Source organism: Tachyglossus aculeatus, chromosome 4 (genome assembly GCF_015852505.1).
Source record: "Tachyglossus aculeatus isolate mTacAcu1 chromosome 4, mTacAcu1.pri, whole genome shotgun sequence".
NCBI lineage: Eukaryota > Metazoa > Chordata > Mammalia > Monotremata > Tachyglossidae > Tachyglossus > Tachyglossus aculeatus.
Window position 1 is genome coordinate 7748474 of NC_052069.1, and position 23237 is coordinate 7771710.

General features: G+C 54.6%; 1 protein-coding gene across 1 annotated transcript; it reads right to left on the minus strand.

Annotated features, from left to right (window-relative positions):
* Positions 1 to 1528: 1528 nt before the first annotated feature.
* On the minus strand, positions 1529 to 22924 carry TADA2B (transcriptional adaptor 2B). Its single transcript, XM_038745445.1, has 2 exons — positions 22577 to 22924; positions 1529 to 2572 (listed from the first exon to the last, which is right to left on the minus strand). Exons 1-2 carry the CDS (start codon positions 22844 to 22846, stop codon positions 1529 to 1531), a joined length of 1314 nt encoding a protein of 437 aa, XP_038601373.1. The 5' UTR covers positions 22847 to 22924.
* Positions 22925 to 23237: the final 313 nt, after the last annotated feature.

Genomic DNA, 23237 nt, shown 5'->3' on the forward strand with positions numbered 1-23237 from the left:
GGGGGCAGATGGTCCACCTTCGGTGCATCGGCGGGTTGGGTCTTAGACACCGGCCGGGCGTGTTTCGCTCCCTGCTTGAGCTCCCACGGCTGTACAGTATCTTAGTCCCGGGACTTCTCACCCTGAGGTGAGGAGGAAAGGCGAAGGCACCGCGATATTGGAAAGGCCGAGGATTAAATTAGAAAAACCCCAAAAACAAGACAAAACAAAGAAGGTGGCTTTTTGAAAAATCACTTTAAAAAATCCAAGGCCAAGACGCCGGCAAGTAGATAGCACCTCACTGCAGGGCGGGTTGGGGTAGAAGGTGGGTCACGTCTCAAAAGTGGCTTTGGGCTTTCAACAACACTAAAACACCCCCCCTCCCCCCCAAAAAACCGCCATTCCCCAGAGAAGTTTCAGTAGTAACGGTGCCCTGGGTACAACCGGACGAGCCCATGGTGGAAACACACTGTCCGTGACGGGCGGGACATTTGGCGAGGGGAGAAAGGAAGGATCTGGGTCTTTACTCAGAAAGGAGAATATTCCTCTCGGGGCTGGAAAGAGTTGGCACTTCCACCGATGAGGAGATTGTTGGATGACAGAATAAGGAGTCCGGACACCTGTGGCTTCCAGTTGCTTAAAAGAAAGAAAAAATTACACGAGAACAACTGCCAACTGCTTGGTTTTCATTTTGCTTCTTTTTTTTTAAATAAAAAAAAACAAACTCACAACCTATATATAAAATCCCTGCTTTACTACTTGGTAGTTTTCTTCCCTGGATAGCTTTGCGAGAAGCTGCTACGCGAACGGGTTCGTTCCGTCGGACGTTTCTTCCCTTCCCGGCCGAGCCCCCTGACCACCCCTCCGTCGACGGCAGGGGGTGGTCCCCGACGAGGGGGGTCTCCCGGCCGGCCGGTGGAGGTCCCGGACGTGCAAAGGCGGGGTGACGGGGAAGGAGAGGGGCTGGATTTCCCCCCCCCCCGGAGCCGAGAGAGGCCGCAAACCGTCGGGGCCGGACGGAGCCCCCCGCATCTGCCCATTCTCCGCTCTCCTCATTCCCGGTGCCGAGCGGGTCCACCCTCCTCCCCCAATCTGCTACATGGGACTCGTCGGTTCGGGGGGCCGCGGCAGGGCAAGACCCCCTCCAACCCCTCTGTTTTAAAGTGCTGTGTGCCTGGGCCCGACGGCGGCCAACGTACTCGGAGGCGCTGCGCGGCGCCGGAGGGAGCTGCCCTCCTCCTAGAGTGGGAGAGACTTACTCCCCACCGTAAGAAAAGAAAACGACGACGACAAAAAGGAGACATCGAAAAAGACCCGACGTCGGGATCCCCGCTCCGCGCGGGACGGCCGAGGCCCCGTCCCGGCCCGGGCCCTCTCCCCGACGGGACGCGGCCGCTTCCGCGAGGGCCACGGCGACCGCCCGCGTCTCCGGGGGGAGGCCTTCGAGTCGCGTCAAGAGCGAGGTGGGGACCGCCGGGCCCCCCTCCCGCGGCCCCCAGCCGGGTCGGTCAACCCGGGGGGCGGGCGGGCGGGCCGAGCGCCCCCGCCCTCAGGATCCCTCCCTGGAGATCCACCCGCTCTCGGTGAGGAAGTTGAAAATCCGTTTCTTGAGCACCTTGTCCAGGTAGGCCGGGAGGCGGCTCTTGGAGGGGATGCCCTGGCGCTTCTGGAGGTGGTCCTTGACGATGATGGTCTTGACCGTCAGGTAGCGGGCCGGGCTGAGCCCCAGGGAGCCGCAGAGCACCTTCTCCCGGTCCGACAGGAGCTCGAACCCCGGCAGGTTCTCCATGCCGGCCAGGTCCCCTTCCCGCCCGTCCTCCCGGCCCTTCTTGGCGGCGGCGGCGGTGGCGGCCGAGGAGGCCGAGGAGGAGGCCGCGGAGGCGGCGGCGGCGGCGGCCTTGTTCTCCTTCCTCTTCTCGCGCTTGTGGCGGGCCGCCTCGTACTCGGCCGACTCCTCCATCCGGGTGAGGCCGTTGCGGCGGTAGCGCTGCAGCTCGCGGATCTTGGCCCGGAGCACCCTCTCCTTGTGCAGGTTCTCGAAGAAGTCGTCGAACTCCTTGCAGGACATGAACTGGTAGAGGGGCCGCAGGCGGAGGCGCACCTCCTTCTCCTCCTTGGTCACCTTGCGCCGGCCGGCCCGGTCCCGCTCCTTCCTGTCCTTGCCCAGGAAGGCGGGCACCAGGTTGTAGTCCCGGGCCAGGTCCTTCCGCCGCTGGCGCTCCCGCAGCTTGCGCACGTACATGTCCACGTGGGCCCGCTTCAGCTCGATCTCCACGTCGTCGTCGTCGTAGTTGACCGACAGGCCGCTGATCAGGGCCTCGGCCTCCTGGTCGTACTCGATCTCGTAGTCGTCCCGCAGGGGCATGTAGCCCAGCTGCTGCTGCTCGGCCACCGAGATGTCCAGGGGGGGCAGCGGGGTGGTCAGGCTCGGGGACAGCGGGCCCCCGCCGGGGCAGGTGTGGTCCGTCACCCGGTTGGGGATGGTGGCCGGGATGCAGGCCTTGCCCAGGTTGCCGTGGATGTACATGCTCACGTAGTGCTCCATCACCTCCTGGGGGGTCCGCGACGCCCCCACGTGCGCCGCCATGTCCTCCTGCGGGGAACAGGCCGCGGGGGCCGTCAGGCGCGCCCCACGCCGGGGAGGGGCCCGGCACCGCCACCCGCCCGCCCGCTCCCCGCCGGCTGGCGAGCTGCGACGCTCGTTGCGGGCAGGGAACGCGTGCGACGGCCTACCACGCTCTCCCCGCCAGCGCTCGGTACGGTGCTTCGCACACAGCAGGCGCTCGCTAAATACGACCGACCGGTTGACACACCACGGGGCTCTTCGGGAAGCCAAGGTCCACGTGCCGGATGATAACGGGGGGACCCGCAAAGCGTGTACGGCGCGCCGGGCGAGGCCTTCCCAGACTGAGCCCCTTCCTTCCTCTCCCCCTCGTCCCCCTCTCCATCCCCCCCATCTTACCTCCTTCCCTTCCCCACAGCACCTGTATATATGAATATATGTCTGTACATATTTATTACTCTATTTATTTATTTTATTTTGTTAGTATGTTTGGTTTTGTTCTCCGTCTCCCCCTTTTAGACCGTGAGCCCACTGTTGGGTAGGGACTGTCTCTAGATGTTGCCAATTTGTACTTCCCAAGCGCTTAGTACAGCGCGCTGCACAGAGTAAGCGCTCAATAAATACGATTGATGATGATGATGATGATGATGCCCTGACCTAGGGGAGAGAGCACGGGCCTGAGAGGCAAAGGACTGGGTTCTTACCCCGGCTCTGCTGGGCGACCTCGGGCAAGCTGCTTCACTTCTCTGGGCCTCAACTCGGTAAAATGGGGATTCGATCGCCGCCCTCCCTCCCGCTTGGACCGTGAACCCCACGGGGGCCAGGGACTGGGTCCGACCTGATTAGCCGTGTCTACTCCGGTGCTTAGGACGGTGCTTGACACCCAGAAGCAGCACGGCCCAACGGCTAGAGCCCGGGCCTGGGCATCAGAAGGACCCGGGTTCCAACCCCGGCTCTGCCACCTGTCAGCTGTGTGACTTTGGGCAAGTCACTAGACTTCTCTGCGCCTCAGTTACCGCATCTGTAAAATGGAGCTTGAGCCTGGCACCCCCATGTGGGCCAGGGACCGTGCCCCTCCTGATGAGCTTGTGTCTACCCCAGTGCGCACAGCAGTGCTCGACACATAAGAAGCGCTTAACAGATACCATCCTCACCATTATAGTTGGTGCTTAACAGATACCAGAGAAAGGGGGTGGGGAGTGATAATAATGATGATGATGGCATTTGTTAAGCGCCTACTATGTGCGAAGCACTGTTCTAAGCACTGGGGGGGATACAGGGTGATCAGGTGGTCCCACGTGGGGCTCACAGTCTTCATTCTATTTATTTTATTCTGTTAACATGTTTTGTTTTGTTGTCTGTCTCCCCCTTCTAGACTGTGATCCCACTGTTGGGTAGGGACCGTCTCTATATGTCGCCAACTTGTACTTCCCAAGCGCTTAGTACAGTGCTCTGCACACAGTAAGCGCTCAATAAATACGATTGCATGAGTGAATGAATGAATCCCCACTTTACAGATGAGGGAGCTAAGGGACAGAGAAGTGAAGTGACTTGCCCCAAGTCACACAGCTGACAAGTGGTGGAGCTGGGATTAGAACCCATTCATTCATTCAATCAATCAATCAATCAATCGTATTTATTGAGTGCTTACTGTGTGCAGAGCACTGTACTGAGCGCTTGGGAAGTACAAATTGGCAACATAGAGAGACAGTCCCTACCCAACAGTGGGCTCACAGTCTAAAAGGGGGAGATGGAGAACAAAACCAAACATACTAACAAAATAAAATAAATAGAATAGATATATACAAGTAAAATAAATAGAGTAATAAATATGTACAAACATATATACATATATACAGGTGCTGTGGGGAAGGGAAGGAGGTAAGATGGGGGGATGGAGAGGGGGACGAGGGGGAGAGGAAGGAGGAGTAAATATGATTCAATCAATCGTATTTATTGAGCGTGTACTGTGTGCAGAGCACTGTACTACGTGCTTGGGAAGTACAAGCTGGCAACATATAGAAAGAGTCCCTACGCAACAGTGGGCTCACAGTCTAAAAGGGGGAGACAGAGAACAAAACCAAACATACTAACAAAATAAAATAAATAGAATAGATATGTACAATTAAAATAGAGTAATAAATATGTACAAACATATATCCATATATACAGGTGCTGTGGGGAAGGGAAGGAGGTAAGATGGGGGAATGGAGAGGGGGACGAGGGGGAGAGGAAGGAGGAATAAATACGATTCAATCAATCGTATTTATTGAGTGCGTACTGTGTGCAGAGCACTGTACTAAGCGCTTGGGAAGTACAAGTTGGCACCATATAGAGACGGTCCCTACCCGGGCTCTTTCCACTGGGCCACCCTGCTTCTCGAGGGGAGTGGGGCTGGCACGGCACTGGAGAGCTCCGATGAGCAAGGCGGAGGAGGGGCAGGAAAGGGCGGCCCGTTCGGGCCCCCATCATCATCATCATCATCATCATCATCAATCGTATTTATTGAGCGCTTACTATGTGCAGAGCACTGTACTAAGCGCTTGGGAAGTACAAATTGGCAACATATAGAGACAGTCCCTACCCAACAGTGGGCTCACAGTCTAAAAGGGGGAGACAGAGAACAAAACCAAACATACCAACAAAATAAAATAAATAGAATAGATATGTACAAATAAAATAGAGTAATAAATATGTACAAACATATATACATATATACAGGTGCTGTGGGGAAGGGAAGGAGGTAAGATGGGGGGGATGGAGAGGGGGACGAGGGGGAGAGGAAGGAAGGGGCTCAGTGTGGGAAGGCCTCCTGGAGGAGGTGAGCTCTCAGCAGGGCCTTGAATCAATCAATCAATCGTATTTATTGAGCGCTTACTATGTGCAGAGCACTGTACTGTGTGAAGGGAGGAAGAGAGCGAGCTTGGCGGGTGGGCAGAGGGATTGGGGGCATTCCAGGCCCGGGGGATGACGTGGGCCGGGGGTCGACGGCGGGACAGGCGAGAGCGAGGTACGGTGAGGAGATTAGCGGTGGAGGAGCGGAGGGTGCGGGCTGGGCTGGAGAAGGACAGAAGGGAGGTGAGGTAGGAGGGGGCGAGGGGATGGACAGCCTTGAAGCCCAGGGGGAGGAGTTTCTGCCTGATGCGCAGATTGATTGGTAGCCACTGGAGATTTTTGAGGAGGGGAGTAATATGCCCAGAGCGTTTCTGGACAAAGATAATCCGGGCAGCAGCATGAAGTATGGATTGAAGTGGAGAGAGACACGAGGACGGCAGATCAGCCTCCCCAGGGCCCTCGGAAACCGGCCCCGGTGGGCCCCAGAGCGGGACGTGTCAGCGGCCTTCTGGGAGACCTGTTCCGTGCCTGCGAAAAGGTGATCCATCCAAACCGGGAAACCTCTTCGCCTTCCCATCATCATCATCATCATCATCATCATCATCAATTGTATTTATTGAGCGCTTACTGTGTGCAGAGCACTTTACTAAGCGCTTGGGAAGTACAAGTTGGCAACATCTACAGACAGTCCCTACCCAACAGTGGGCTCACAGTCTAAAAGGGGGAGACAGAGAACAAAACCAAACATACTAACAAAACAAAATAAATAGAATGGATATGTACAAGTAAAATAGAGTAATAAATATGTACAAGCATATATACAGGTGCTGTGGGGAAGGGAAGGAGGTAAGATGGAGGGGATGGAGAGGGCGACGAGGGGAAGAGGAAGGAAGGGGCTCAGTCTGGGAATCCCCCCTCCCCATGGGGGCCCCTTCCTCACAGCCAGCCCACCACGAAAACCACTTGAGAGGCTGTTGCCGCTTGCCAGCCGCCTCCTGGAACCCAGAATAATAATAATAATGATGATGAAGATGGTGTTTGGGCAGCGCTTACTATGTGCCGGGCACTGCGCTAAGCGCTGGGGTGGATACAAGCAAACTGGGTTGGACACAATCCCTGTGTCCCACAGAGGGCTCACGGTCTGGGTCCCCATTTTACAGATGAGGGAACTGAGGCCCAGAGAAAGGAAGTGACTTGCCCAAGGCCACACAGCAGATAAGTGGCGGGGCAGGATTAGAACCCATGACCTTCTGACCCCCAGACCCGGGCTCTAGCCACCACGCCAAACTGTTTCCCGTGCACAGGTACATCCTTGGAGAAACAGTGTGGTCTAGTGGATAAAGCCTGGCCCTGGGCGTCAGAAGGACCTGAGTTCTAATCCCGGCCCTGCCACGTTTCTGCTGCGTGACCCTGAGCAATCAATCAATCAATCAATCGTATTTATTGAGCGCTTACTGTGTGCAGAGCACTATACTAAGCGCTTGGGAAGTACAAGTCGGCAACATATAGAGACGGTCCCTACCCAACATCATCATCAATCGTATTTATTGAGTGCTTACTGTGTACAGAGCACTGTACTAAGCGCTTGGGAAGTACAAGTTGGCAACATATAGAGACAGTCCCTACCCAACAGTGGGCTCACAGTCTAGAAGGGGGAGAAAGACAACAAAACAAAACAAGTAGACAGGCTGCAATACTACTACTACTACTACTATTACTACTACTACTACTACTACTAATAATAATAATAATGGCACTTATTAAGCACTTACTATGTGCAAAGCACTGTTCTAAGTGCTGGGGAGGTTACATGGTGATCAGGTTGTCTCACGTGGGGCTCACGGTCTTCATCCCCATTTTACAGATGAGGGACCTGAGGCCCAGAGAAGTGAAGTGACTTGCCCAAAGTCACACAGCTGACAGTTGGCAGAGCCGGGATTCAAACCCATGACCTCTGACTCCAAAGCCCGGGCTCTTTCCACCGAGCCACGCTGCTTCTCTAATGCTTCGCTGTTCTACTATAAGAATAAACAGAACTATAGCTATATACACATCATTAATAAAATAAATATAGTAAGGATGTACAAATAAAATAGAGTAATAAATATGTAGAAACTATTCCACTACCAAGAACCTGAGGCTCATTGGCAAGAGCCTGGGCTTGGGAGTTAGAGGATGCGAGTTCTCTGGGCCTCAGTTCCTTCAACTGGGAGTGCGAGCCCCTTCGGGGACTGGGTCCAAACCTACTTATTTATAAATATCGATGCCTGTTAGCTTGTTCGATATCTGTCTCTCCCCCTCTAGACTGTAAGCCCGGGGTGGGCAGGGATTGCCTCTCTTTATTGCTGTATCGTACTTTCCAAGCGCTTAAGACAGTGCTAATTCCAGGAATTAGGTGGGATCTGGGGAATCTAGGATTTCAAATGGGCTTTGGGAGCCTACGTTCTTCCCTGGATGAATCCCATGGGAAGAACACCTGGAAATCCTTGCAGGAAGCCAATCTTCATGAGAAAAAAAATCAAATCGTTTCCATTGGGGAACCACTCGTGTTTTTTGGGAAAACTAGGTGAAGGGGAGGAGAAACCAGTTTATGGGGTCATTAGCAGTCTTCTAGACTGTGAGCCCGCTGTTGGGTAGGGACCGTCTCTGTATGTTGCCAACTTGTACTTCCCAAGCGCTTAGTACAGTGCTCTGCACACAGTAAGCGCTCAATAAATACGATTGAATGAATGAATGAAATGCTCCGCACACATTAAGTTCTAAATAAATACGACTGAATGAACCCGATTAACCTGTATCTACCCCAGTGCTCGGCACACAGTAAGTGCTCAACAAGTACCTTAATTACTATTATCATGATGATGATTATTAATCCCCACTTTACAGATGAGGTCACTGAGGCTCACAGAAGTGAAGTGACCTGCACAAGGTCACCCAGGAGACAAGTGGCGGAGCCGGGATTAGGACCCGGGTCTTTCTATTTATTTATTTATTTTACTTGTACATATCTATTCTGTTTATTTTATTTTGTTAGTACGTTTGGTTTTGTTCTCTGTCTCCCCCTTTTAGACTGTGAGCCCACTGTTGGGTAGGGACTGTCTCTATATGTTGCCAACTTGTCCTTCCCAAGTGCTTAGTCCAGTGCTCTGCACACAGTAAGCGCTCAATAAATACGATTGATTGATTGATTTCTGACTCATTCATTCAATTGTATTTATTGAGCGCTTACTGTGTGCAGAGCACTGTACTAAGCCCAGGCCCGAGCTCCGTCCACTAGGCCACGCTGCTTCGGTGGAATGTAAGCGCTCAATAAATATGATTGATGAATGTGCTGAGCCCTTACGGTGTGCAGAACACTGTTCTGAGCACCTGGGAAAGTAGAATGCAATAGAATTAAGAAGATGTGCGAGTGGAAATGAGGGAAATGACACCCGCTCCCTTGGAGAAGTCATTCGCTCAAATGGCTTCAACTATGGCCTTCACCGGGATGCTTCCCAGATGGTCATCTCCAGCCCCGATCTCTCCTCCTCAGGGAAGAAGGAAGGAAGGTCGCTGATGGCAGTGACCAGTAGCTTCACGTCATCATTCCCCATTTAGCCTCCTCACCCAAACCACCTTCCCTCGATGACCAAACTGACAATGCTCGACCCATCTACGCTCATTCCCTGGGAGAACTCATTCGCTGCCACGGCTTCAACTATCACCTCTGTGCGGATGATTCCCAAGTCAACATCTCCTCCCCTGATCTCTCTCCCTCTCTCCAGGCTCGCGTCTCCTCCCGCCTTCAAGACGTCTCTACTTGGCTGTCCTCCCGCCACCTCAAACTTAACACGTCCAAATCAGAGCTCCTCATCTTCCCTCCCAAACCCTGTCCTCTCCTGAACTTTCCCCGTCACTGTGGACGGCACAACCATCCTTCCCGGCTCACAAGCCCTCAGCCTTGGTGTCGTCCTTGACTCCGGTCTCTCATTCAACCCACACATCCAATCCGTCACCAAATCCTGCCGGTCCCACCTTCACAACATCGCCAAAATCCACCCTTTCCTTTCCATCCAAACCACCACCAAGTTAGTACATTCACTCATCCTATTCCCCTCTGGAATACTGCATCAGCCTCCTTGCTGACCTCCCAACTTCCTGCCTCTCCCCACTCCGGTCCACATGTCACTCCCTTGCCAGGATTATCATTCTACAGCCCTCTTCTCCCACTCCCTCCTGCATCACCCTGACCTGTTCCCTTTATTCATCCCCACGGCACTGATATATAGATAGATAGATAGATATATCTGTCCCTTACTTTTTTATATTCATGTCTGTCTCCCCCTCTAGACTGTGAGCTCGTTGTGGGCAGGTAATATGTCTATTTGTAGCTGTGCTGTACTCCCCCAAGTACAGTGCTTTGCACACAGTAAGCGCTCAATACATACGACTGAAAATGCACTCAACAAATACGACTGACTGACAATGAAACGAGTTAGGACAGTGTGGGGGATTCAGGGAAGGGGGGTGGTAAAAGTGAAAAAGAGGGTGATCGTAGCCTTTCCCCGTGAGATGGGGAGGCTCCGGGGGAAGATGAGCCCTCTCCTCGAAGACAGTGTAGTGTAGAGGGGAGACAGCCTCGTCAGTTGGTGGTGTTGACTGTGTGCGCAGGGCTGTACTGAGCACCTGGGAGAGTACGACACCACGGAGTAGTAGGTAGCCGAGATCCCTGCCCACAAGGAGCTTATCGTGTAAAGGGGGAGAGCCAAGTGTGGGCGTTAGTGAGGAGAACTTAGCCGGCCACAAAACGAATCCCGTCCTCGCACTTTGACCCTTGATTTACCCCCGCCTGTCGGCCCCACAGCCACAATTTATCACAACGCCCGGCTCCCCCTCTAGACTCTAAGCTCCTTGTGAGCACAGAACACGTCCAACAACTCTGATGATGATAATGATGTGCATCTAGCTTTATTTCTATTTATTCTGATGACTTGACACCTGTCCATATGCTTTGTTCTGTCATCTGTCTCCCCCTTCTAGACTGTGAGCCCGTTGTTGGGTAGGGACCGTCTCTATATGCTGCCGACTTGCACTTCCCAAGCGCTTAGTACAGTGCTCTGTGCACAGTAAGCGCTCAATAAATACGACTGAATGAATGAATGAACTCTGGTATGCCGTGCTCTCCCGAGCGCTTAGGTACAGCGGCCTGCACACAGGTAATCGCTCTCCCCTCCTTCAAAGCCTTATTGAAGGCCCATCTCCTCCAAGAAGCCTTCCCTGAATAAGCCCTCCTCTTCTTTCACTCCCTTCTGACCTGCTCCTTCATTCATCCTCTTTCTCTTCCCATCCCCACAGCACATATGGATATTTTAGTTTTCTATTTATGTATTTACATTAATGTCGGTCTCCCCCTGTAGACTGTGAGCTTGTTGTGGGCAGGAAAGTGTCTGTTATACTCTCCAGAGCGCTTAGTTCAGTACTCTGCACACAGTAAGTGCTCAACAGATAGGATTGATCGATTGGGAGTTTGCCCGTGATGGAATGGAATAGGGCGGGGTGGGGGAAGAAGGGTACCCTACCCTGCTGGTTCAATCTCTCATCCTACCCCGACAGGATTACTGCATCGGCCTCCTCTCTGATCTCCCATCCTCTGGTCTCTCCCCACTTCAATCTATACTTCATGCCGCTGCCCGGATCAACTTTGTGCAGAAACGCTCTGGGCACGTTCCTCCTCTCCTCAAAAATCTCCAGTGGCTACCAGTCAACCTACGCATCAGGCAAAAACTCCTCACCCTGGGCTTCAAGGCTGTCCATCCCCTCGCCCCCTCCTACCCCACCTCCCTTCTCTCCTTCTCCAGCCCAGCCTGCATCCTCCGCTCCTCTGCCGCCGCTAACCTCCTCACCGGGCCTCGTTCTTGCCTGTCCTGCCGTCGACCCCCGGCCACGTCATCCCCCTGGCCTGGAATGCCCTCCCTCCGCACATCCGCCAGGCTAGCTCTCTTCCTCCCTTTAAAGCCCTACTGAGAGCTCACCTCCTCCAGGAGGCCTTCCCACACTGAGCCCCCTCCTTCCTCTCCCCCTCCTCCCTGCTCCATCCCCCCCGCCTTACCTCCTTCCCCTCCCCACAGCACCTGTATATATGTTTGTATGTGTTTATTACTCTATTTTATTTGTACATATTTATTCTATTTATTTTATTTTGTTAATATGTTTTGTTGTCTGTCTCCCCCTTCTAGACTGTGAGCCCACTGTTGGGTAGGGACCGTCTCTATAGGTTGCCAACTTGTACTTCCCAAGCGCTTAGTACAGTGCTCTGCACACAGTAAGGGCCCAATAAATACGACTGAATAAATGAATGAATGAATATATGCTCTACCAGTACCAACTATACTCATTCCCTTGGCGAACTCATTCGCTCCTACGGCTTTCAACTATCATCTCTACGCAGATGACACCCAAATCTACATCTTCTCCCCTGTTCTCTCTCCCTCCCTCCAAGCTCGCATCTCCTCCTGCCTTCAGGACATCTCCACCTGGATGTCTGCCTGCCACCTAAAATTAACATGTCCAAGACTGAGCTCATCTTCCCTCCCAAACCCTGTCCTCTCCCTGACTTTCCCATCTCTGTTGACGGCACTACCATCCTTCCCGTCTCACAAGCCCACAACCTTGCTGTCATCCTCGACTCCGCTCTCTCATTCACCCCACACATCCAATCCGTCACCAAACCCTGCCGGTCTCACCTCCACGACATCGCCAAGATCCGCCCTTTCCTCTCCATCATCCAAACCGCTACCTTGCTGGTTCAATCTCTCATCCTATCCCGACTGGATGACTGCATCAGCCTCCTCGCTGATCTCCCATCCTCCTGTCTCTCCCTGCTTCAGTCCATACTTCACTCTGCTGCCCAGATTATCTTTCTATGGATTACCCCCCTCCTCAAAAGTCTCCAGTGGTTGCCCACCCACCTGTGCATGAAGCAAAAACTCCTCACTCTTGGCTTCAAGGCTGTCCATCCCCTCACCCCCTCCTACCTCACCTCCCTTCTCTCCTTCTCCAGCCCAGCCCGCACCCTCCTCTCCTCTGCCGCTAATCTCCTCACCGTACCTCGTTCTCGCCCGTCCCGCCATCGACCCCCGGCCCACATCCTTCCCCTGGCCCAGAATGCCCTCCCTCTGCCCATCCGCCAAGCTCGCTCTCTTCCTCCCTTCAAAGCCCTACTGAGAGCTCACCTCCTCCAGGAGGCCTTCCCACAGAGCCCCCCTTTCCCTCCCTCTGCCCTACCCCTTCCCCTCCCCATGGCATTTGGGAATATTTGTACACATTTACTACTCTAGTTTATTAATGATGTGTATACATCCATAATTTTATTTATCTATTTTGGTTGTATTGACACTTGTCTCCTTGTTCTACGTTGTTGTCTGTCTCCCCCTTGTAGACTGTGAGCCCATTGCTGGGTACAGACTGTCTCTATCTGTTGCCAAATTGTACTTTCCAAGTGCTCCGTACAGTGCTCTGCACACAGTGAGTGCTCAATACGACTGAATGAATGAATTAAAATACAATGCAATAATAAACAGTGACATCCCTGTCCCCAACGAGCTTCCAGTCTGTGTGGAAACAATCTGGTGCTAACCTTCTCCCTGTGCCTCGTTCTCGCCTGTCCTGCCGTGGAAAGAATGCCCCATCTGTGAATTCACCCCCTCCCTCCGCCGGAGCAACCCACAGTAAGGACACGGCACCGCCACACTACAAGGTTGCGGAACGGGAACTGTCAATCAATCAATCAATCGTATTTATTGAGCGCTTACTGTGTGCAGGGCACTGTACTAAGCGCTTGAGCCAGGAGCCCTATCAGATAGACATCCTGGGAACACAGGGAGGGCTAACCGGTGCGAGGGGGCTTCGTATAGAAGAGGCATTGCTGCTATTTTTAGTGCGGGGACCGTCTCTATAGGTTGCCGATTTGCAATAATAATAATAATAATAATGATAATGATGGCATTTAAGTGCTTACTATGTGCACTGTTCTAAGCGCTGGGGGGATACCAGGTGATTAAGCTGTCATCATCATCATCATCAATCGTATTTATTGAGTGCTTACTATGTGCAGAGCACTGTACTAAGCGCTTGGGAAGTACAAATTGGCAACATATGGAGACAGTCCCGACCCCACAGTGGGCTCCCAGTCTTAATCCCCATTTTCCAGATGAGGTAACCGAGGCTCAGGGAAGTTAAGTGACTTGCCCAAGGTCACACAGCAGACACGTGGCGGGGCTGGGATTCGAACCCCTCCCAAGCCCATGCTCTTTCCACTGAGCCACGCTGCTTCTCTAAGCACTACTTCCCAAGTGCTTAGTACAGTGTTCTGCACACAGTAAGCGCTCAATAAATACGATTGAATGAATGAACGGTAGGCGCTTCGAGCCCCGCAGAGCCTGCCCTCCTCGGCTTGCTTGCTGCGCTCGTTTTGTGAGTGCGCCCAATAAAGAGGCAGAACCGATGGCTCTGGCTCGGTGTCTGCTCTTTGGCTCGTCGTGGCCCAATCTATAGAACCCAGAGCCGCCCTCTGGTCGGCAACCCCAGCCAGCTGACTTGGGGGGGCATCGTCATCAATCATCGATCGTATTGATTGAGCGCTTACTATGTGCAGAGCACACAGTGCTCCCCACACCCGCCATCGACCCCCAGCCCAAGTCCTACCCCTGGCCTGGACCACCTCCCCTCCTCAAATCCGCCAAATTACCACACTTCCCCCCCTTCAAAGCCCTAGAGAAGCAGCGTGGCTCAGTGGAAAGAGCACGGGCTTTGGAGTCAGCGGTCAGGGGTTCGAATCCCGCTCCGCCACGTGCCTGCTGTGTGATCCTGGGCAAGTCACTTAACTTCTCTGGGCCTCAGTTACCTCATCTGGAAAATGGGGATTAAGACTGTGAGCCCCACGTGGGACAACCTGATCACCCTGCATCATCAATCGTATTTATTGAGCGCTTACTATGTGCAGAGCACTGTACTAAGCGCTTGGGAAGTACAAATTGGCAACATATAGAGACAGTCCCTACCCAACAGTGGGCTCACAGTCTGTATCCCCCCCAGCGCTTAGAACAGTGCTTTGCACATAGTAAGCGCTTAACAAATGCCAATTATTATTATTATTATTATTCTTATTGCTGAGAGCTCACCTCCTCCAGGAGGCCTTCCCACACGGAGCCCCCCGTTCTCCTGCTCCCCGTCCCCTCCCCATCGCCCCAACTCGCTCCCTTTGCTCTAACCCCCTCCCCGCCCTACAGCACTTGTGTATATAAGCACATATTTATACTAAGAGAAGCAGCGTGACTCAGTGGAAAGAGCCCGGGCTTGGGAGTCAGGGGTCGTGGGTTCTAATCCCAGTTCCGCCACTTGTCAGCTGAGTGACTTTGGGCAAGTCACTTCACTTCTCTGGGCCTCCGTTACCTCATCTGTAAAATGGGGATTAAGATTGTGACTGATGACCTTAAGATGTGAGGCTGATGACCTTGTATCTCCTCCAACGCTTAGAACAGTGTCTGACACATAGTAATCGCTTGGCAAATGCTATCATTAATATTATTAGAGAAGCAGCGTGGCTCAGTGGAAAAAGAGCACGGGCTTTGGAGGCAGAGGTCACGGGTTCAAATCCCGACTCCGCCGATTGTCAGCTGTGTGACTTTGGGCAAGTCACTTAACTTCTCTGTGCCTCCGTTACCTCATCTGTAAAAAATGGGGATTGACCTTGAGCCCTCTGTGGGACAACCTGATCACTCTGTAGCCTCCCCAGCACTTAGAACAGTGCTTTGCACAAAGTAAGTGCTTAATAAATGCCATCATTATTATTTTTAAAAAATCTTTTAGACTGTGAGCCCGCTGTTGGGTAGGGACTGTCTCTATATGTTGCCAACTTGTACTTCCCAAGCGCTTAGTACAGTGCTCTGCGCACAGTAAGCGCTCAATAAATACGATTGATTGATTATTACTTACAATTCTATTCTTTTTTTGTTGATGATGTGCATATATCTATAACTGTATTTACTTATAACTACGCTACTGAGGCCTGTTTACTTGTTTTGATGTTTTGTCTCCCCACTTCTAGACTGTGAGCCCGGTGTGGGCAGGGATTGTCTCTGTTGCTGAATTGTACTTCCCAAGTGCTTAGTACAGTGCTCTGCACACAGTAAGCGCTCAATAAATACAACTGAATGAATGAATGAATGAATACCCCACTCTCAAACGTTTTTTACATGACACTCCAACTCCTCATCACGGGCTCTTGAGCCTTTCAACAACTGGATTTCTTCTGTAAGTTCCTCAATTTTCCCTCCAGTCAGTCAGTCACTCACTGCTATTTAGTGAGAGCCTACTGTCGGTGGGGCTCTGTCCTAAGACATTGAGAGAGTGCAACAGAGCTGGTGGGCGTAATCCCTGCCCACAGGGAGCTTGCAGTCTGCAGTGGGAGAATATTAAAATAAGTACAAGGTGGGGAAATAGTAGACGAAGCGGACCTAAATGCTGCGGGGACTGGGGTGTGTGCGGAAGTGCTTTAGGGGTACACAGAGGGAAGGGCAGGTGGAGAAATAAGGCTTGATAATAATAATAATAATAATAATAATAATAATAATAGTGTTGGTTAAGTGCTAACCACGTGCCAAACACTGTTCTAATCGCTGTTCTAGTCAACCAGGATCCAAGTTAATCCAGGTTGGACACAGTCCCTGTCCCACATGGGGCTCGTGCTCTTAATCCCCATTTTACAGCTGAAGGAACTGAGGCCCAGAGAAGTGAACGGCCCAAGGCCGCCCGGCAGACAAGTGCCGGAGCCGGGATTAGAACCCAGGTCTTTTTCTGACTCCCAGGGTGATCGGAGAAGGCCTCAAGAGGAGACGTGATTTCAGGAGGGTTTTGAAAGCGGGGAGGGTGCTGGACGGTCAGAAACGAAGGGGGAGGGAGTAAGTCTGAGGGAGACTGTGGGCTGGGGGGGCGGTCGGAGGTGGAACGGATGAATCGAGGTACAGAGAGGAGGCCGGCGTTAGACGATCAAAGTGTGCGTTGCGGTCACAGAAGGAGATTGATGAGGTAGGAGGGAGAGCGCTGACTGAGGGTATCAAAGCCGAGAGTAAGGAGATTCTGACTGATGGGGAGGTGGATGGGCAACCACTGGAGGGTTTCTGAGGAGCAGGGAGACATGGACTGAACACTTTTTCAGAAAAATGATCCGGGTAGTAGGGTGAAGCCGGGACTGGAGTGGGGAGAGACGGGAGGCAGGGAGGTCAGCAAGAAGGCTGATGCGGTCACTGAGGCAATCAATCAATCAATCGTATTTATTGAGCGCTTACTGTGTGCAGAGCACTGTACTAAGCGCTTGGGAAGTACAAGTTGGCAACATATAGAGACAGTCCCTACCCAACAGTGGGCTCACAGTCTAGAAGGGAGGCAGGAAATGATAAGTGCTTGGAGAGACGTAGCAGCAGTTTGGATGGAGAGGAAAGGGTAGTGGACATCCACCTCTAGGCTGTAAGCTCATCGTGGGCAGAGAACGTATCTCCTGTTGTACTGGACTCTCAAGCGCTTAGTTTACAGGGCTCTGCACGTGGGCAGAGTCCACTAATAATAATTGTGGTATCTGTTAGGCTTTTGTTATGTGCCAAACACTGTACTAAGCGCTGGGGTGGATACGAGCAGATCGGGTTGGACACAGTCCCCATCCCTCTTGAGGCTCAATCGCCATTTTACAGATGGGGTAACTGAAGCCCGGAGAAGTGGAGTGACTTGCCCAAGGCCACACAGCGGACAAGCGGTGGGGCCGGGGTTGGAACTCATGACCTTCTGACTCCCAGGCAGGAGTTCTATCCACTCGGCCAAATGAATTAACGACTCTAGTGACGGTCAAACCAGGTCAAACCGACGGGATTCGGTGACAGACCGAACCAACGGGAAGGAGGAGAGAGGTGAGTCGAGGACAACGTCATGGTTCAGGGCTTGTGAGCCGGGGGGGATGGTGGTATCGTCTACGGTGACAGGCTAGCTAGCGGGGAGGACAGGGTTTGGGTGGAAGAGGAGGAGTTCTGCTTGGACAGGTTAAATCTGAAAGTCAAACTTGGCTTTCCCACATGTTTACGTGGGAAAGCCAAGCAGAGATGCCCTGAAGACAAGAGGAAATGCGGGACTCCAGAGGAGGGAAGTCAGGGCTGTAGAAGGACATCTGGGAATCTTCTGCCCAGAAACCATATTTGACACGGTGAGAGAAAGCGAGTTCTCCAAGGGAGCGGGTGGAGGTGGACCCGGAACTGAGCCTTGAGGGACCCCCTCCCAACCCGCTAAATAATAAATAATAATAATGGCATTAATTAAGTGCTTACTATGTGCAAAGCACTGTTCTAAGCGCTACCGGATAGGAGGTGGGAGGCAGAGGAGCAGCCGACAGGGACTGAGAATGAGCGGGCAGAGAGGTGGGAGAACCGGGAGAGGATGGGGTCAGTGACGCCGAGGCTGGAAAACGTTTCCCGGAGAAGGGGGTGGCCCACGGCGTCAAAGGCAGCTGAGAGGTCCGGGAGGATGAGGACGGAGTAGAGGCTGTTGGATTTGGCAAGGAGGAGATCATGGGCGACCTTAGAGAGGGAGGCCTCCCTAGAGCGAAGGGGGACCAAACGAGATCAGTGGGGGACGAGGAGAGAGCTGGAGCAGAGGAACCGGAGGCAGAGGGTGCAGACAACTTGGTCAAGCAGTAGTCAAAGAGAGAAACAGCGTGGCCTAGTTCCTGGAGCCCGGGCCTGGATCTAGTAGGACTTGGGTTCTAATCCCGGCTCTGTCACTTGTCCGCTGGGTGACCTCACTTTTCTGGGCCTCAGTGACCTTATCTGTAAAATGAGGATTAAGACTGTGAGCCCCACGTGGGATGGGGACTGTGTCCAACCTGATTAGATTGTGAAGAGGGGGGAGAGTCATTGCCTGTCAGTTATGAGGAGGGAGGCAGTTCCAGGTCAGAGACAGGATGTGGGCGAGGGGTCAGTGGCGAGATAGAAGAGATGGAGGTAGGTGAGAAGGTTGGCATCAGAGAAGCGAAGTGTGCGGGCTGGGTTGCAGTAGGAGAGCAGCCAGGCGAGGTAGAAGGGGGCCAGGTGATGGACTGCTTTAAAGTCGAGGGTGAGGAGTTTCCGTTTGAGGCAGAGATGGATGGAAAACCGCTAGAGGTACCTGAGAAGTGGGGAAACATGACCTGATCGATAATGTCGGAAAATGATCTGGGCAGCAGAGTGAAGTGTGGACTGGAGTGGGGAAGAGACAGGAAGCAGGAGGTCAGCAAGGAGGCTGGTACAGTCATCGAGGCAGGATAGGAAAAGTGCTCGGATTAACGTGGTAGCGGTGTGGATGGAGAGGAAAGGGCGGATTTTACAGATGCTGTGGAGGTGGAATCGACAGGGCTTAGGGATGGACTGAATATGTGGGGTGAATGAGAGAAACGAGTCAAAGGTAACACAAAAGCTACGGGCTGGTGACAGAGGAAGGGTTGCCTACCATGATGGAAAAGTCAGGGGAAGGACAGGGTTTGGGTGGGAAGATAAGGAGTTCTGGTTTAATAATAATAATGATGATGGTGTTTGTTAAGTGCTATGTGCAAAGCACTGTTCTAAGCCCTGGGGAGGATACAAGGTGATCAGGTTGTCCCACGTGGGGCTCACCGTCTTCATCCCCTTTTTACAGATGAGGTAACTGAGGCCCAGAGAAGCTAAGTGATTTGCCCAAAGTCACAGAGCTGACAACTGAGGGAGCAGGGATTTGAACCCATGACCTCTGACTCCCAAGCCCGTGCTCTTTCCACTAAGCCACGGCGGGACATCCAAGTAGAGATGTCCTGAAGGCAGGAGAAAATGTGAAACTGCCAAGAGGGGGAGAGATCAGGGTTGGAGAGGCACATTTGGGAACCATCCACATAGAGGTGGTAATCGAAGCCACAGCAGCAAATGAGTTCTGTAAAGGAGTACGTGTCTTAGTACAGTGCTCTGCACATAGTAAGCGCTCAATAAATACGATTGATTGATTGACTGATTGGAAAGTACGAGGGGACAAGAAAGAGGAAGACAAGAAGGAGGAGGATGAGGAGGAGAAGGAGCAAATGAGGAGGAGGAGGAGAAAGGGGAGACTGAGAAGGAGGAGAAGGAGAAAAGAGGAGGAGGATGGGGAGGACCAGAAGGAGGAGGAGGAGGAGCAGAAGGATGAGGAGCAGGAGCAGAAGGATGAGGAGCAGGTGGAGGAGAAGGAGCAAATGAGGAGGAGGAGGAGAAAGGGGAGACTAAGAAGGAGGAGAAGGAGAAAAGAGGAGGAGGATGGGGAGGACCAGAAGGAGGAGGAGGAGGAGCAGAAGGATGAGGAGCAGGAGGAGGAGAAGGAGGCCCAGGAGAAGGAGGAGGACCAGAAGGTGAAGAAGGACCAGGAGGAGGAAGAGGAGGTAGAGGAGGACGACTGGGGGAGGAGGATGATGACTAGGGGGAGGAAGAGAAGGACAAGGGGGAGGAGGATGCTGCTGAAGGTAGGAAGCTGGGGATTGTGGAGCAGATGGCCCCGGCCCCTGTGTCCCTGCTGGATCCGGAGGAGGAGGTGGAGGCCCAGGACGAGGAGGAGGCAGATCTAAAGGAGGAGGAGAAGGACCAGGAGGAGGTGGAAGAGGACGAGGAGGAGAATGCGAAAGAGGGAAGTTGAGGATGGTGGAGCAGATGGGCCTGGCCCAGTGTCCCTACCGGCCTGGAAGAGGACGAGGAGGAGGAGGAGGAACGGGAGGAGAAGGTCCAGGAGATGGAGGGAGACCAGGACGAGGAGGATGAAGATCAGGAGAGGGAGGATCGGGATGTGGAGGAGGAAGAGGAGGACAACGAGAGGGAGGACCAGGAAAAAGAGGAGGCCTGTTGTGGGGTAGGGATTGTCTCTATATGTTGCTGAATTGTACTTTCCAAGAACTAGTCTGTGTGCTCTGCACACAGTAAGCAAGCGCTCAATAAATATGACTGAATGAATGACTGAATGAATGAGTGAATGAATGAAGGAAGGAAGGAAGGAGGGAAGCTGGGGAAGGTGGAGCAGAGGGGCCCAGCCCTCGCGTCCCCACTGGCCATGGGAGGGGAAGGATGGGGAGGACCAGGAGAAGGACCCGGAGGAGGAGGAAGATGCTTTAGGAGGGAAGCTGGGAGTGGTGGAGCAGAGGGGCCCGGCTCTCGTGTCCCCACTGGCCCTGGGGGAAGAAGGAGAAGAGCAGGGCCAAGGCCAGGACGACCACCAGGAGGAGAAGCAGGAGGAAGAGGGCCAGGACCAGGAGGAGAACCAGGAGGAGGAGAAGGGAGGGCCAGGAGGAGGGCCAGGAGAACGAGGAGCAGGACCGGGAGGGGGAGGAGGACCAGGAGGAGGAAGAAGAGGAGGAGCAGGACCAGAAAGAGGAGGACCAGGAGGAAAAGGAGGATGAGGAGGACCGCCAGGAGGAGGAGGATCACCAGGAGGAGTAGCAGGAGGAGGAGGGCCAGGAGGAGCAGGACCAGAAGGAGGACCAGGAGGACCAGGAGGACCACCAGGAGGAGGAGGAGGACCAGAAGGAGGAGCAGGATCAGGACCAGAAAGAAGAGGAGGACCAGACCAAAGAGGGGAAGGACCACCAGGAAGAGAAGGGAAGGCCAGGAGGAGGACCAGGAGGATGAGGAGCAGGACCAGGAGGGCCAGGAGGAGCAGGACCAGGAGGAAGAGGAGGACAAGGAGGACCGCCAGGAGGAGGAGGAGAACGAGTATGAGGAGGAGAAGGACCACCAGAAGGAGTAGCAGAAGGAGGAGAAGGGAGGGCCAGGAGGACGAGGAGCAGGACCAGGAGGAGGAGGGCCAGGAGGAGCAGGACCAGGAGGAGGACCAAGAAGAGGAAGAGGAGGAGGAGGACCACCAGGAGGAGGAGGAGGATCAGGACCAGAAAGACGAGGAGGTCCAAGACGAGGAGGACCACCAGGAGGAGAAGGGGGGGCCAGGAGGATGAGAAGCAGGACCACTAGGGCCAGGAGGAGCAGGACCAGAAAGAGAAGGACGAGGAGGGCCGCCAGGAGGAGGAGGAGAACCAGTAGGAGGAGGAGGACCACCAGGAGGAGTAGCAGGAGAAGGAGGGCCAGGAGGAGCAGGGCAAGGAGGACCACCAGGAGGAGGAGAACCAGGAGGAGGAGCACCACCAGGAGGAGTAGCAGGAGGAGGAGGGCCAGGAGGAGCAGGACAAGGAGCACCACCAGGAGGAGGACCACCAGGAGGAGGAGAACCAGGAGGAGGAGCAGGATCAGGACCAGAAAAAAGAGGAGGACCAGGCTGAAGAGGGGGAGGACCACCAGGAAGAGAAGGGAGGGCCAGGAGGAGGGCCAGGAGGACGAAGAGCAGGACCAGGAGGACAAGGAGGAGCAGGACCAGGAGGAAGAGGAGGACGAGGAGGACTGCCAGGAGGAGGAGGAGGAGGACCACCAGAAGGAGTAGCAGGAGGAGGAGAAGGAGAGCCAGGAGGTGCAGGACCAGGAGGAGGACCAAGAGGAGGACCAGGAGGACCACCAGGAGGAGGAGGACCACCAGGAGGAGGAGGACCAGGAGGATCAGGACCAGAAAGATGAGGAGGACCAGGCGGAGGAGGAGGAGGACCACCAGGAGGAGAACCAGGAGGAGAAGGGAGGGCCAGGAGGACGAGGAGCAGGACCAGGAGGGCCAGGAGCAGCAGCACCAGGAGGAGGAGCAGGACCAGAAAGAGGAGGACCAGGAGGAAGAGGAGGACGAGGAGGACCGCCAGGAGGAGGAGGAGAACCAGTAGGAGGAGGAGGACCACCAGGAGGAGAACCAGGAGGAGAAGGGAGGACCAGGAGGACGAGGAGCAGGACCAGGTGGAGGAGGAGGACCAAGAGGAGAAAGAGGAGGAGGACGAGGAGGACCACCAGGAGGAGGAGGACCAGAAAGAGGAGGAGGATCAGGACCAGAAAGAAGAGGAGGACCAGGCCGAGGAGGAGGACCACCAGGAGGAGAACCAGGAGGAGAAGGGAGGGCCAGGAGGACGGGGAGCAGGACCAGGAGGAGGAACAGGACCAGAAAGAGAAGGACGAGGAGGCCCGCCAGGAGGAGGAGGAGGAGGCCCACCAGGAGGGGCACGAGCAGGAGGAGGAGAAGCCCCCGGCCCCGGGGGGCGCGGTGTCGGCGTGGGCGTGGTCGAGGGCCCCTTACCCAGTTCCCGAAGCCGAACTGCTCGATGGCGTCGAGGAGGAGCTGCTCCTCGCGGCTGGTCCAGCCGCCCTCGGCGTCGGGCCCCCACAGGGTGAAGCGTCCGCCGTCCACCAGCTGGTAGCCGTGCCAGCGCCGGTGCGGCCCGATCTCGGCGCCGGCGGAGAAGCAGTCCGGGCACAGCTCGATGTCCTGGCACTCGGTGCAGCGGAACCGCAGCGGGCTCACCTCGGCCAGGCAGTACACGCAGTACTTCTTCCCCAGCTCCGCCATCCTCACGCCCGGCGACGACCGCGACCGCGACCACCACGACGCCGACGACCCCCGACCCGCCGCGGTGAGCTGCTCCGCCGCCGCCGCCGCCACGGGGACGACGGGGACGACGAGGCCGGGCCCAGGACCGGCCCCGGGCCCAGCAGCCGCCTCAGCCGCCTCAGCCGCCCGCCCGCAACACCGCGCATGCGCCGCGCCCCACTGCGCCTGCGCCTCCCTACTCCGGGCCTCGCCCACCTCAGCCGCCGCCGCTGCGCCTGCGCAGGGCCCCCACCCCCATTGGCTGGGGCTCATCGCGCTCCTCCTCCTCCTCCTCTTCAGGGCGCCCGCCCACCTCAGTCACCGCGGCTGCGCCTGCGCAGGGGCTCCACCCCCATTGGCTGGGGCTCAT